Genomic DNA, 15,152 nt, shown 5'->3' on the forward strand with positions numbered 1-15,152 from the left:
GCGGAACGCATTGGGCAAACATTGAATATAATATTGTGTGATATAAAGTGTGCTAATAAGTTTATAATAACATGAAAATAAGTTGTTTTGTGCTTTCGTTATCTCAAAAATGAGAATACCTTTATATCTACATATAAAGGTATGGAGCGCGCAATATTCCATAATAATGAAATAGATTTTACTCATTATAGGGATTTTACTGATATAGGCTGGAAGACATTGCATTGTATATCAATACATGTGGGCTGAAAATCAATATTATCTGACATCAAGCCAACAAGCTAATTATACAGAACATATTTAGAAAAATGGAGGCCCACAAACACACACACGCACACACACACACACACACACACACACACACACACACACACACACACACCGACACCAACACACACACACACACACACACACACACACACACACACACACACACACACAACACACACAAACACACACAAACACACACAAACAAACGAACACACACACACACACACACACACACACACACACACACACACCCACACACAAACACACATACACACAAACACACAGAGAAACATACACACACTTACCCTCTTGCCAGCTTTTCCAAGTTGTCCTGAAGGCCCCTGGACGCCCCTGGGACCCTGCAAAGACAGATGAGGACCTCTTAGAGGATCGATCGCTGGCACAACTTGTGTATAACCAAGCAAAGTGTTTGCTGTTGTAGTTATTGCTTGGCAAAAAGTCGCTTGACAGAAAAAAAAAAGAAGGTTGTTTTTTGTTTGTTTGTTTGTACCTGAGGTCCAGGGTCGCCACTTTCTCCCTTGAGTCCGGTAGAACCAGGTAGACCCTAAAGAAGAGAGGTCAAGGGATTCAGGCACAACTAACTCAATGTTCAAGGTAAACTTCACGTAGGGCCAAATTCAAGAGGTGGGAAGTTTTGAAGAAGGACTTGTTGGAACAAGCTCAAAAAACCAACAGCAGGTGGCGATATTTAGCTGAAGTAGGCTAGATGCTTAATTAAATGTTTTAGATTGGATAGACTGAGCGCAGGCCTATTTGATTAAAGACATAATTGGTTGGTCAAACCCTTTTTCATGTCTTTTCACATGTTGAAATTCACCTGTCGCAAAAACTCTCTCACTTTTATACACATGTATTTTATTTAGTTGGCAACATTTTTCATCCCCATTTAGCATGGTCCAAATTGTGATAATTTAATTGAGATAACATGGCATGTTAATAGTTAATAGGGCTGGTAAGGCATCTGAATGCATTATGGGTATTCTTTTGGCCAATACTCAGCCATTTCTAGAACGCTGAGAGTTGAAGAGAGTTGTAAAAAATAATTTCCAGATGAATGACTAAACAATGACCGAAAAACTATACTAGCATTAACGTTCTTATGCTCCTATATGTCCGAAATGGAGGTGGTTGTTGCGACGTGACTTCACAATGTACAAGCCCTCAAAAGTGTGACGCTAGTGACTGTGTGCAAACAAACACTGAAGCATCATAATATTCATGTACATGTGGGAGGGTGGGCCGGGTAAATCAACCTTCTCACCTAGCATCATTAGCTTAACATTTCTGATCTTGTTATTTATCCGTTAATGCTCATATTATGCTCAGTTAATAAGATATTTCAACTGTTCTATCGCCTCTTATGGAAATGTTTCTACACACTCTTTTCCAAGAGGTCATTCTTTAGTTATTTTCCGTGTCTTTTTCCAGAAGATAGAGATTGTGGATCGTGTACCAACAAGCTCAGGGGAAAAGTGGGGAGGGGTGGTGACAGACCAACTAATAGTCCTTCTCCGACTTCAAATAGCTAGCTGGCATGATGCAGAGAGCCCATCCTCACTCAAGATACAGTTCATCAGATCCAATCTTAAAAAATTAAGTTACGTTTGTAAGTTCATTATCATACAAATGTACACATGGATGCATCGGTGGATGCATCGATGCTAGCATTTGACAAGCAGAAAACAGTGCTTGATGGCCACGGCACAGGGAGGCCTGCGTTTCTCCGTTCCTCTGGGGGGTTTGAGGCAGCTCAGGCCGGGGAGGTAACAGCGTGATGGGCCTTACCACTGGTCCGGAGCGGCCCGTCAGACCCATCGGACCTGGTGGCCCGCGCATCGCCAGCTGGAGGGGTTACAAAGCAACAGTTAGCCACACAAGCAGCTACATATTACCATTCTGTCCGGAATAAGTGACCCAATCATTTTGAGAGGGGTCTGTGAAATATAAAGGACCTCCGTCTTATTATAATTGGATTATGTTATAATAATGTTATATTATTATTATATTTGTTGTAATATGTTGACCCTTACTCAGGTAAACAGATGTGCTTTTAATAATTATATTATTAATTTCTTGTGTGTCAGAACCCATCAGTCCTACGCACAGGCTAATTTGAAATGGTGGAGTAGTCAGTTTAATGTCAAAGTACCTTAATCTAAACACACCACAGACAGCAAGCATACGAAGGCACACACAAACCCACACACTTTTCTACACCTGTTGGGGTAGCCCCCACGCAGGTCGTAAGCGATATTTTTAACTGCTGCCACCCCCCCCCCCCCCCCCCCCCACACACACACACACACACACAGACACACACACAAACACACCCCTGTCCATCTGTCCCACTGAGCATTTTTCTGTGTCTTTCAGCTTGCTCGGCACAGCCTGCTTTTAGCCCAAAGGTAGAGACACTAAAATCCTCCCCTCCCAACTGCTCTCCTGCTGCAGTTTGAGGTAAAGGGATGGGTCGCTTTATAGGCCATCTGGCCTACCATCATTCAGTGGAATAGCATTGGCTATCACTAGCCTTCTTTGGTTTATCAGGCTTGTCATTGTCCTGTCTTTGGCCTGCTTGGCCTGTCTTTGGCCCTGCTTAGTCTGTCTTTGGCCCTGCTTGGCCTGTCGTTGGCCTGTCGTTGGCCTGTCTTTGGTCTGTCTTTGGCCTGTCTTTGGCCTGCTTGAGGCTGGTCTGGACTCACTCTGGCCTGAGAGAGGATGGCCTGAGCCTGGGCTTCCTGGGCTGAGACCACGGGACCCTTCTCACCGTCGCCACCGAAGCGGAACTGAAAAGAGAAGATTTAACACACACACCACATACAATCAGAATGTCAATGGAAGGTTACAGATGGTCAATACAGAACTGAACTGCAACCCTACCAATATCGCATACTTTATATCTGACTAGTTATGAATGGGTATTATGGGTGTTATGTCTAATGTGGGCACTTACAGGCAGCATTAGCATGGTTCCCGGAGGTCCTGGCATGCCATCAGCGCCTGAGAGACCTGCACGCCCTGTGGGGCCCTAGGAGGGAGAGAGAGAGACAGAAGGCGAGGGGAGAGAGAGGTAGAGAGAGTGAAGGAGAGAGAGAGAGAGAGAGAGAGGAGAGAGAGAGAGAGAGGTAGAGAGAGTGAGGGAGAGAGAGAGAGAGGTAGAGAGAGAGAGAGAGGTTGAGAGAGAGAGAGAGAGAGGGAGAGAGTGAGAGAGAGAGAGAGAGAGAGAGAGAGAGAGAGGTTGAGAGAGAGCGAGAGAGAGAGAGAGGAGAGAGAGAGAGGTTGAGAGAGAGAGAGAGAGGGAGGGAGGGAGACAGGACAAGTAGAAGAGAAACAATAAACAGGAGAGGCCTAACATCCTATCTTACTAGAACAGTAAGTAACTTATAAATTATGTTCAATGTTTTGTTTAGTTTCCCATATCAAAAACGTGTTACACGCTGAAAATATATATTTTTGATGACCTAATATGGTCTAATAATATCAGCCAACTGATTAAACCGGGAGCAAGAAAATCAAGCCTTTGGAATGAACATTAGAACCCAGTTTCCAAACACACATAGACAACAAACATACACTCAAAGTGACCTTCCAAGTGAGTAAATGTTCTGTATTTGTAGTAGCACACAGGAATAGATATGCACAAACACACAAACACACACAAACACCCACACACAAAGACACATGTATACCCTATGTTTCCTCTGGTTCTGGCTCCCTCTTTAATGGAAGAGTCCTTCTATTGGTACAACTCTGGCTTTAAGGTCAATGAATGACCATTCAAACCAAAGCCCAAAATAGTCTGACCTGTCCCTGGAAAAGAAGGAGCATCCTAGCTTCACCCTAATGCTATGAATTTAAAACAAACACTATTTAAATTATCAAATTCTCACCAAAATGACCCAAATGAAATGTCGTATGGGCTTAACTGTTTTAAAATAACATTACAATTTAATGTTAAGTTCCATAAATCTTTATTCATTAATCCAGGTTATAATTTTCCAGGTTTCCCAGGGAAAGATGTGGCGTGTTTTTATTCTTGCCATGCTGGCTTTGTTGCTTATGGTCAAGGATAATTCAGACAGTAAGTGTTGCCTTCCATTCAAGTCGCATTATCAAATGATTTGCTTCCCTTGTACTTTGTTGTGTAGTGTTTAAACATCAGCCAGAACAAGAACACATTTAGACTTAATCATGTCGTTGGAAACTCACTCAAGCAGTTATGGTCACATTGTCCTTTGTGACTAACGGTAATCTAAACAGACACTCTCAACAGACATACGCACACACACACATACACCCAGAAGCACACACACACACACACACATACACACGGACGCATAGACACACACAAATACATACACACACATCCGCACACACTGACACACGCACACTTACTCAACATCTACCATTCTACACTCCAAACTATACACAATAAAGCCTACAATCTAATGACAGGAATTGTGTGTCTATCACTTTTTTGTGTATGTTTATCTACATATTACAAGCATGTGTGCTTGTGCTTATGCACACAGACGCACACACACACACACACACACACACACACACACACACACACACTCGCACACACACACACACAGAGAATGGCCCTGTGTCTCTATAAGACCCACAACTGTGCCATATCCAAAACTAACATCCTCTTCCCTGACTGTCAGTGTGTGTGTTTTTGTATGTGTATGTGTTTGTGTGTGTGTGTGTGTGTGTGTGTGTGTGTGTGTGTGTCAATGTGTGTGTGTGTGTGTGTGTGTGTGTGTCCGGTGTGAGGAGAAGACCAAGATAAGTAGGTAAATGGATGGATGGTTGGATAAAATAAAGAATGGAGGTCTGCATTTGTTCATGGGGCAACACAGGGCCTTTACACGTGGCAGCTCTCTGTACCGCACACAATATCTGACCTACTTGATCTACACTCTGATACACTCTCCTGATGGAACACACAAGCACACACACACATCCTCTTATCCACTGTCTCACACATATACACATTCACAGATTTTTTTACATCTAAATAAAGACACACATAAACACACACGCACACACACACACACACACACACACACACACACACACACACACACACACACACACACACACACACACACACACACACACACACATATACAAACACACAAACAGCATCCATTGTCTCCTATTGTAATAAATTAACAGTAAAAACAGTAAAAATAAATAAACAGTATGATGGACTCCCTCTGACGGGCTAGTGCAACACTAGCCAGTACACTAGAGTATGTGTGTGTGTTGGGGGGAGGTAAACTCACCCTGTCTCCTGGATCTCCAGCAGTGCCTGGTGGTCCTTGTAATCCTGAAGGTCCTGGAAGACCCTAAAGAGACGCAGACCATGAGACCTCCATTATGCCAACACCCCAAAGTAAACAAGAGGGTAGATTGACTGCATGCGTGTACATATATACTTTTATGCATATATTCTTACACATACAGTATATATGTGTAAGAAAGTAAATGCCTACATTCTATTGGCATTTACTTTTATAAAGGCATTTTATTGAACAAAAAGTATTTTAGACTTACAGCTGGGCCAGCGGGTCCCGGGGGTCCCTCAATCAACATGCCCTTGAAAAGTACACACACACACACACACACACACACACACACACACACACACACACACACACACACACACAGGTTAATTGTTAAAGCACCTGTCCTCATGTTTTTCTTTACATATATTTGGAATCAAATATTTATTACACTATTTCGTCAGTCAGAATATAATTGACTGCTGCCCTTAAAAAAACGATGAGACTACGAGACCAAAGGGAACATTCTATTTTTGGACCATATTTTGGCCAGACACAAGAAGCGTGATGTTGTGTATAAAGCTCACAGGTTCGATGACGGCCGGATCGCCCTTCTCTCCCTTGGGTCCGAGGACTCCTTCGGCACCGGCCACCTGCACAGAGCACAGCCGTCAGCCTCGTCTCCCAGCGGAGAGGGGCCAGCAGAGGCCATGAGGACAAGCAGGGACGAATGAGGACACCATTTCAGAGAAAAGGTGAATAAGAAAAAGGGAGAAACATGAAAGAACACTGCACCAGAAATGGACAAAGAGGACTTGGGAATCTGTTTGACCTTTGTGTCTGCTTGTAAAGTGATGACGTACTTCCATAGTTTGAACTATGGATGAAACTATTGCATTTTCTGCAGGATTCATTGTTGATTGTACTGTTCTGATACCAATATATCCAGTATAGTAATCTAAAATTAAACATTTTCAGTTTTAATAACTTGGGCAGTACATTTTGAATTGTACTTTCTGGGGAATTTCTTGCCTTGAGCCCTTATATAATTCAGAATCCTGGAAGATGGGGTTCCTAGAAACAGCTCCACTGCTTTACACAACCTGTCCTCATTGTTCAAGCTCTCTGGTACAGAGGGCTCTTTCAGAATAAGAGCGCACACAGGTGCAGTTCCAACACGAGATGAAAGAGTTAGTGATGGTGGGAAGGTGAGGAGATGGACCGTTGCTATGGAGGAGCATGCTTGAGATGGAACAGTGATGTCATTGCCTTCCGTTGGGCGGGGAGGAAAGGTGAACATTGAGGGTACAGTTTGTGCAAAGTTATTTAACAGAAACGGCGAAAATTCCCAAGTGTGCGTTTTCTACAGGAAAATATCCTGGGACTGGAGTTGGAACTATGGTTGACTGTTTTGACTGAGCTGTGGGTAGGATTTGTTTGTGTGCATGTGTGTGCTTGTATGTGTGTGTGTTTGTATGTGTGACTGCACATATGTTGACATTGGGTGCACGATGTGTAGACAGCTGCCTTTGTTATTTTGGTAAACTGCCTGGTGAGGTGGCTTTACTGCTTGAAATGATGCTCTCACTAACAGTGGCGGCTGGCTCTGTGAGGATGCAGGGAGATGAGTGATGGAAGCGATCTAGGTAGAGGAGAGCTCAGACCTGGGTGTTCAGGAGTCGTGCGTACGAGCAGCACTAGCAGAGTATGTTCAACCATCACACCAGGCACTCAAAACAGAGCCAATGTGCAGACCCCTCAAAGAACGTGACAATGAGCCATCACCCCATGCCAAGCAGGAAACCGGTTGCACCAACACGATTGGAAGAAAGATTGGAAGAAAAGTCAGCCCTGACAGAATCGTTACGGAACAGTATTAAGTGAAGGTCCACACGTCAAAACACCAGTACATGCCATCGCACACACAAGTCCTTCTCCGCCGTATGCTTTAGGTCAGACACGGTTCAGGAGGCGTGTGGGAGGGCGGGGGGTCGGGGGGGCGACGTGCATGTCTGCCGCCATACTTACGGCGCTCTCCGAGACGTCGGTCTCCGCGGCGACCCCAGGCCCCACCTCATCGGGGTCGGGCAGCGCTGCAGTGCCGTCATAAGCCCCGTAATCATAAACCTTCCCGTCGGCCCCGCCCAGGTCGTACTCCTTTAGGTCGTACTGTTTAAAGTCGTATGCCTCCTCTGCATTCCCCAGCTCCGGGGCAACGGAGGGCTCCTGGTAGGGGTCTGGGATTGCCTCGGTGTAAAGGTCACCACCTGCGGCGACCCCCACCTCCTCATCCACCTCCTCCTTCTCCTCCACAGCCTTTACATTGTTGTTAATGAAGCGGGGGCATGGAGGGAGATAGGGATATTAGTGAAGCTGCTGAGGCTAAGTCAATACACACACCTGCTGCCAATGTTGTCAAAGCCTGGAAGAATTGCAATAGGAGCAGCAGTGCCCCTCAGCATGGTATGTGGGTAACACCTTATTTACTCACCAACACAGCATCTCTCTGTTTGCACTCTGGTTCCGTGCAGTATGTTAGAATTGATGGAGAAATGTGTACAACTTTTACTGAGCAAGTACTCGATTAACCAAACATTAAAGTCGTACCATAAGTACAGTGCCACCCCTGGGGGAACACAGGCAGATTCAGATTGTTTCAAAGTGGAGCCAGGTGATGTAATTTGCCATAGGTTGCATGGTGATTGACATCACTGTCATTTAGCATTTTTGGCCAATCAGTTGTGCAATAAGTTCAGCCTCAAATAATTTGATTTTAGTGTTTGGTTAGTGTTTAATCAAATGGAAATGATCAATGGCATGATTCATTTGATGAGACTTGTACTAAATTGCTTTTCCCTTCATGAATAAAAACAGAAGATTTTTTCCAGATTCTAAGAAAGGCATGTTTTATCTACAACAATAAATAAATAAGGTGTTACCTTCAGCGTTAAACAAAATTTGTTTTCAACAAACAAATTGGAGTGAAATCACATGGCATATAATCATGTAAGCTTTGGATTGTATGTCATTAAAATACATTTGTTGGTGTCTTCCGAACATATTGATGTGCACAATGATCAATAATATGATTCAATGACATTCAAAGAACAAATAAAGTACACTTCAGAGTGGTAGCCAAGATATGATGGCATCGTTTTTTACACTTTTGTACACTTCAGGGAGGTAGCCAAGATAAGATGGTATCGTTTTTTCCCCCCCAAATGATAAACTTATCGTATCATTTTAGTGCAACAGGCAGGGGCACTCTCTGTACATAATATAAAAGCCATAATTTCAGACCTAATCATGTTTTTTTTGTTCGTTTTTTTCTTTAATATTTTTAAAGAGTAATAATTGTTGGCTGTATTATTAAACAGACGGTGGGCAGTCTATGTGTTTACAGTTGCCTTGTGTAGCCTTTGTAATCACATCCGAAGCAAAAAATGTGTTTACCATAAACTGTGAGGAGAGGGTTTGCCAATGATCATAGTTAGAATAAAAGTTTCTATAAAAACTACTGATCAAAAGTTGGCAAATTATTTTTTGTGACAGAACCATGGGGATTAAGAGGGTTGCTGTGATCCCACAACAAGCCAAACCAACCAATCTATTGCACTGAAAGACCACCATGGCCTTTTCTTATTGGCCCACATAAAATGTCAAACTGGAAGTCACAAGCATAATTTGTGTGCTCATTGCTGCTCATTAACACTTTGCCTCAGATGACGTAGACAAGTGAAGACCTAACTCGTACTTGATATAGGTTTAGAAAACAGTTTTTCAGTCTGCATTTCATTTACACAATAAATATGCATAATGAATAATGGGAGAATTGGGGAAAATAAAAGAGTTGTCCTCAATTATACAACAGAATATTACAGTTATATTTAAGAGAAAAATAGATAATTAAGATTGTTTTATCCACATTCCTTGTGCAGGATAAAATAAAAAAGCAGATGGTCTGTGTAACAGTGCAATTGAACGGTGGCTTTTTGACATGTAACTGTTCTGTCTCCATAGAAACCTTGCCATGGGCAAAATCAGAACAGAACAAAGTGTTTGGACTTGTTGTGTCATTTCCTACCAGGCACTTCCTTGGGTCATCTTCCTGGCCCACTGTCCCTCAAGCAAACTCATTACCTTTCTTTGTTTTAGTTTAAAGCAGCTGTGCGTAAAAGATGGAAGGAATTACCTCATTTGGTCCAGTTGAGGAAATTGGAGACTGAGTGTGTGTACCATCTACAGTTCCATAGTCATGCTCAGTATCTGTAAAGTAGTCGCCTTCTACATTGTTTAGCTGAGTCATGTGGGGGAGAAAGGGAAAGAAGAAAGAATGAAAGTATTAACAAGAAAGCAAAAGAAGAAAATAACAGGTTTCTCGCTGAGTGGGGCAGGGGTCCTCTCCGACTAGCTACGGACTTGCTAATTCTACAGAGACAGGGTTAGCTTTCTCTTAGCCTAGCATCAGAGATTTTCCTGCCTTTTTGAGGAGTCTGAGGGCAGGAAGATCTTGATGGGTTTAGGGCTTTTCTGTACTAGTACTTTTACCCTAAAATTGCCTCTGTGTCGGTCTGGTGCTGTGGCCTGGAAGCCAGGCATCTGCTGCTTCTTCTTAACGGCAAACTTTTTAGCTGGAGTTTTTTTGGCGGCCAAGAACTTAAGGGGCTTAGCCTTAGTTTTACTGAGGGACTTTCTGGTCCTCTTCTTTCTCATGGAGACACTACGTTTGGTTCTCTGGAAGAGGTGTTTGGTGACAAAAGAATCAAGAGAGACATGAACAATTTTCATTGTGGAAATGATGTCACAGAGATACACAAATGGAAGGAGAACGTAAAAAAGGGTCCGTCTGGGACGGATGCAAACAACACATATGGATAAGGGTTACAATTCAGCAGCTCTTAAGAACTTTTGCACCACAACATTGTTCCTGTGCTACAAATAAAACATTGGATCATTACTGTGTTAATGCATTAGTCCAAAAGACATGCCGAGATGTAAAAACCTCAGTCAAAACAACAGACAAGGGTAAAAACGACAGCAGACACAAACACACACACAGGGTGCAGGAAAGACAAACCAGAGAAGCAAGACAATTACAGAGATAACGTTGACGTTTTTCTGGTTTACCTGAGGTTCAGAATACTCTTCCACTGGAACGCTGTCTGTAGCTCCCTCAGCGTAATCATAGAACTGACTATAGTCTAAGTCATCAGTAGTATACTGGAGGTGTTTCAGAGATAGGGACAGAGAGATTATGACAGAGGAAGAGAGGTAGAGAGGGGGAGAGACAAATATATAGCAAAGAAGAGATATTGTGAAAGAGGGAGCGAGTGAGAGAAAAAAAGTAAGAAGAAAGAGAATTAGGGAGAAAAAGAGAGAGAAAGTAAGAGAGAGAGAGTAAGAGAGAGAAAGTGAGAGCGAGAGAGAGATATGATGATATACAGAGAGAGAGAGAGAGAGACGAGATTAGGATGAAGAAAGGGAGAGAGAGTTTTAGTGTTAGGATTAACATTAGCATCACACTCTTTTATGAAAGCAAAACGATATATAAATATACCATCCATATATTAACCGAGTATATTATCTTTTTTTTCTAGAAAAAAAGTAAGTGCAAATAACCATGATAAATATAAATGTATACAGCATACATATATATGTATATATATACAGTACTATGAAATATAATCATGTTTTTGTTAATTGATGAATTCAGGAAATAGAACTTCAAAAATAATGTTTGCTTAGCATTGTATGAGGCAGGAATGTGTTATTCATCTTAGTAAATAGAAAACCAAACAATAATAGTAGAACTCACTGTTATAAGGGTAGGGGCGTACAGACATGTAAACAGCTGGGATGGGTAAAAGCTCATAAAAAAGATCCAGGAAACAAAATTACCAGATGCCTTTGGTGGGATATCATCACTAAACTTTCTAATTGCTATCTAGTAAATTATAGTTTTCAGGGTTGTTGTGTCAGGTGGTTACATGATGTGGAGTTTTTGGAAATAAAATAAATTTCTACTGTATGTAGCATTTAAGAAGGATATAAAGCTGCTACTTTGAGAGGTTACCTCGAAGTAGAACAAAGCATTATATTATTATTCTATGTTCCATGTAATAATTTGGCCTCAACTTGTTTCCTGTTGACTTTGTTCTCCACACTCGATCATGCTAATCACTCCCTACAGAAGAAGCCAGGCATTATTTTGTTTGACCTGAAGTGAGGAATGCTCATACTTGCATGCAGGAGCCGTTTCAAATGAGTTAATAATCTGTAGATTAGCACAGAATTATGTTATCCACTGTGGGTTTATATGCTGCTCCCCGTTGTCTATTGTTGTCTGTTCTTTAGTTTGCGTCTTTGTGTAGGACAAAGACAAACTGAACAGAAGGAGTGAGAGAGCACGAAATAGACTCAAGGTGGGAAATAAGTGGTTCCTATCCACTGCCCTAGCCCTCAAAGGTATATGCACTACTATAAGAGCAGATTCAATAGATACGTAATGCTTTAATCAACACAATATTTATATAAGATAGGTCTGCCACAACAACTAGATTCCAACATTGTTGTCACTGGTCCAGGATTTGCATTCTCCATTGGTCTGATTGGGAAAATGTCGACTTTTGTGTGTAACCAGAATTTATGCACCCGTAAATGAGGCAGAACTCTCTTATTCTATAAAATAGCTAAGCATGACAGCTCACCTTTTAGATTGATGCTATTATTTTACCTGTAGCAATGACAATGTTTTCCCCTAACATTAACACGATAAGGGCAGCTAAATTCCTAGATCGTATTGAAAAATTTGGTACGGGTCTAGAACCCATGGTGGTGGAACAAGTCTAAAGAATGTCCAAATTGGACGGACACAGAGGAATGGCAGGTATTTCCCCTGAGATGCCCTCGGTCACTCAACCAAACAGGCCAGATGAACATGCTACTACACTACCAGTCTTTCTGTAGTGTAAGGCAGGCCAATTATGCCCTTGTAAAATACCTTTATCACCAAAATTATAAAATAAAAAACTCCTGTACATTACTAACAAACCCTTTCCTACTTTATTTTCAGAAAGATTGATTTGCAAAAAAGTCAACAATTGTGGTACGGCCATTCTGTATGGTGGAAGATACCAAAACAGGCTGAGGGGTGTACTGACCTCATCCTCTGGTTGCTGGGCCTGCAGGCGTTGTCCATGAGGGGTGTCACAGTCTGGGCTGTAATGTTCACAGTAGTCAAAAGCTGCCTTGGGGTCAGGCACAATCAGGAACTGCTGGATGTCACCCTATACACAACCAAGGAGAGAATAGAAAATAATGTTAAAAATCTGTTAAACTGAGAGCCATCGCCTATAACAACACATATTGTTTCATTTAGCACACTGTACGATACTATCCACAGCAAAGTGACATAATTTTCAGTGTTTCATATGAATCTTAGTCTTCTCTAGCTTGTTTCAGAGGAACAGCCTCAGAGACACAGATATACAGGGTATACGGTAAACTTTCCTCTCACGTCTCATCTTGTCGCCCTTTATACTGAATAAAAACCAGATGCTGTCTCACTGTTCCAGTTCGTGTTCCATACTCTGTGTGCATGTGTGGGTGTTGTCCACACACACACCCACACACACACACACACACACACACACACACAGACACACACACACACACACACACACACACACACACACACACACACACACACACACACACATACACACAAACACACACACTACAGTGATGCAGAGTGGGGGGAATCCAGACATCAGGCCAGGCTACATTATAATGGTGCGGACTGGAGCTAACTGGGTAAATCAAACAAGCATGTAGCATTGAAACAAAAGCAACACCTGGCAAACATGTGGTAACCAAACGGCAGTAAACACCAGCGTCTGATTTATGACAACAGCAGTTTCCGATCTATCAACCACAATGACAGCAGCACTATCAAAGAAAGACAAGATGAGGTGTTGGATGCAGAGATACAACCTCCTTCAATGGTTTCTTAAGAATAAGGAGGACATTTTTAGAATTTGAGAGTATTCTTTGACTCTTTCTATATCGGCCATTTTCCAAAACCATGAGAGGGTTATTTAGATGTTTTACATTACAAGTTCATCCAATTAAAGTGCTAAATTTGGAAACATCAGATAGAGTCCTATTACATCTTTTAAATATTGTTTTAATGGTCAAAGATGTCCTGATACCAGGATACTTTACTGCTATCCTTTATAACACTCAGCGTTAACGGTGCTCAGTGTGGTTGAGGGCAGCAAAGAACGACATTATATCCCGAACTTAAAAGGCTGTTGTCTTGTTATCATGATGACATGGCCTGGTCTGCAGCGCAACACAGTTTGTTCACCCTAACATTGTTATAAAAGAAGACTGAAAACAAGGAGATAAAATACAGATCCTGCAGACGAAAAAACAACAATCCTGCACAAAGCATACATACAGCTTCATCCAGATCATTGGAGGTCAGCCGGAGGTCATATCCTGATCAACAGTAGGGTTGTCATCCACGTGTCTGAGGCAACATCCTCCTGACACCGAGCAAAGAGTCAGAAGTGTAGTAGCATGCCTGCGGTCAGAGTGGGACCGAGCAGGGGACACCACACCTGAGCCAAACGTTTGTGGCCTGGGCACTCGGTTCTGTCAGAGAGAGAGAGTACCCTAAGGGGGGGTTCTATGGCTACATTATGATGCCAATCTCCTTGAGAACTGCTCAAGAAAAGAGCCCTGATAAGTGGCTTGATGGATGATGAACTCTTTGTCTGGGTTAACTTGTGGGTTTTGTGCGGATGGTTTTGAGGGAGATGCCCCCCTGTCTCTGCAGAGACCTGTCCATGTCAGGATAGATTCCAGACGCCCAGGAGCTCAACACTGGCAGAGAAAACGCCAGTGGAAAAGAGGCAGGTGGCAACTTGCGGAGAATGTATGTTGACTTCTGATTATGAGTGTCAGTCTGTGTTTGTGTGTGTGTGTGTGTGTGTGTGTGTGTGTGTGTGTGTGTGTGTGTGTGTGTGTGTGTGTGTGTGTGTGCGTGCGTGCTTGTGTGTGTCGAAGCAGGCCCTTAAGGAATTCTTGCCATCTAATGTAACATGAGCCAACACACATCGTAGTAGAGTGTGGGTCACATGAGCGTAGGCATTCTTAAAAGCTATACCTGTCAATCAACACCTGTTGTTCAACATAGGTGCCCGTTGTGTTGGACACTGCTCAACTCACCACTGACGGTGAAAATAATGCTCTTTAATGTTTCTTATGTTATAGAAAGAGAGAGAGGGAGAGAGAAAGCTAGGGAGATAGATGGGGAGATGGAGAGAGCGAGAGAGCAAGAGTCAGAGAGAGAGACAGAGAGAGAGAGAGAGAGAGAGAGAGAGAGAGAGAGAGAGAGAGAGAGAGAGAGATGGAGAGAGGAAGATCCACACTCTCTCTGAACTGAATTGACATGCACTACCTCATTGTACAAAACACGCGGTAACAGGTGGACCCGGGCCGGGTCTCTCCACACTGGGCCAAGAGTCCCTGGAGAGACTGGCACCAGCCCCTGAGTTA

At 42.7% G+C, this 15,152-nt stretch overlaps 1 protein-coding gene across 4 annotated transcripts in view; it reads right to left on the reverse strand.

Moving 5' to 3' along the window:
* The window catches only part of col11a1a (collagen, type XI, alpha 1a), a 73,530-nt gene that overhangs the window by 45,297 nt on the left and 13,081 nt on the right, over positions 1–15,152 (reverse strand). The window contains exons 5-16 of one of the 4 annotated variants that reach the window (XM_079755196.1): positions 12,749–12,874; positions 10,716–10,808; positions 9,781–9,885; positions 7,617–7,904; positions 6,176–6,241; positions 5,860–5,901; positions 5,589–5,651; positions 3,245–3,319; positions 2,994–3,077; positions 2,077–2,133; positions 782–835; positions 576–629 (exon numbers count right to left, since the gene is read on the reverse strand). In XM_079755196.1, the coding sequence (XP_079611322.1) occupies positions 576–629; positions 782–835; positions 2,077–2,133; positions 2,994–3,077; positions 3,245–3,319; positions 5,589–5,651; positions 5,860–5,901; positions 6,176–6,241; positions 7,617–7,904; positions 9,781–9,885; positions 10,716–10,808; positions 12,749–12,874 (1,107 nt within the window). Of the gene's footprint in view, positions 1–575; positions 630–781; positions 836–2,076; positions 2,134–2,993; positions 3,078–3,244; positions 3,320–5,588; positions 5,652–5,859; positions 5,902–6,175; positions 6,242–7,616; positions 7,905–9,780; positions 9,886–10,136; positions 10,407–10,715; positions 10,809–12,748; positions 12,875–15,152 lie in introns of those variants that run through there. The other 3 variants (XM_079755197.1, XM_079755198.1, XM_079755199.1) reach the window with 3 other exon arrangements.

The sequence above is a fragment of the Pollachius pollachius genome (genome assembly GCF_949987615.1).
Source record: "Pollachius pollachius genome assembly, chromosome: 17".
Taxonomy (NCBI): Eukaryota; Metazoa; Chordata; class Actinopteri; order Gadiformes; family Gadidae; genus Pollachius; species Pollachius pollachius.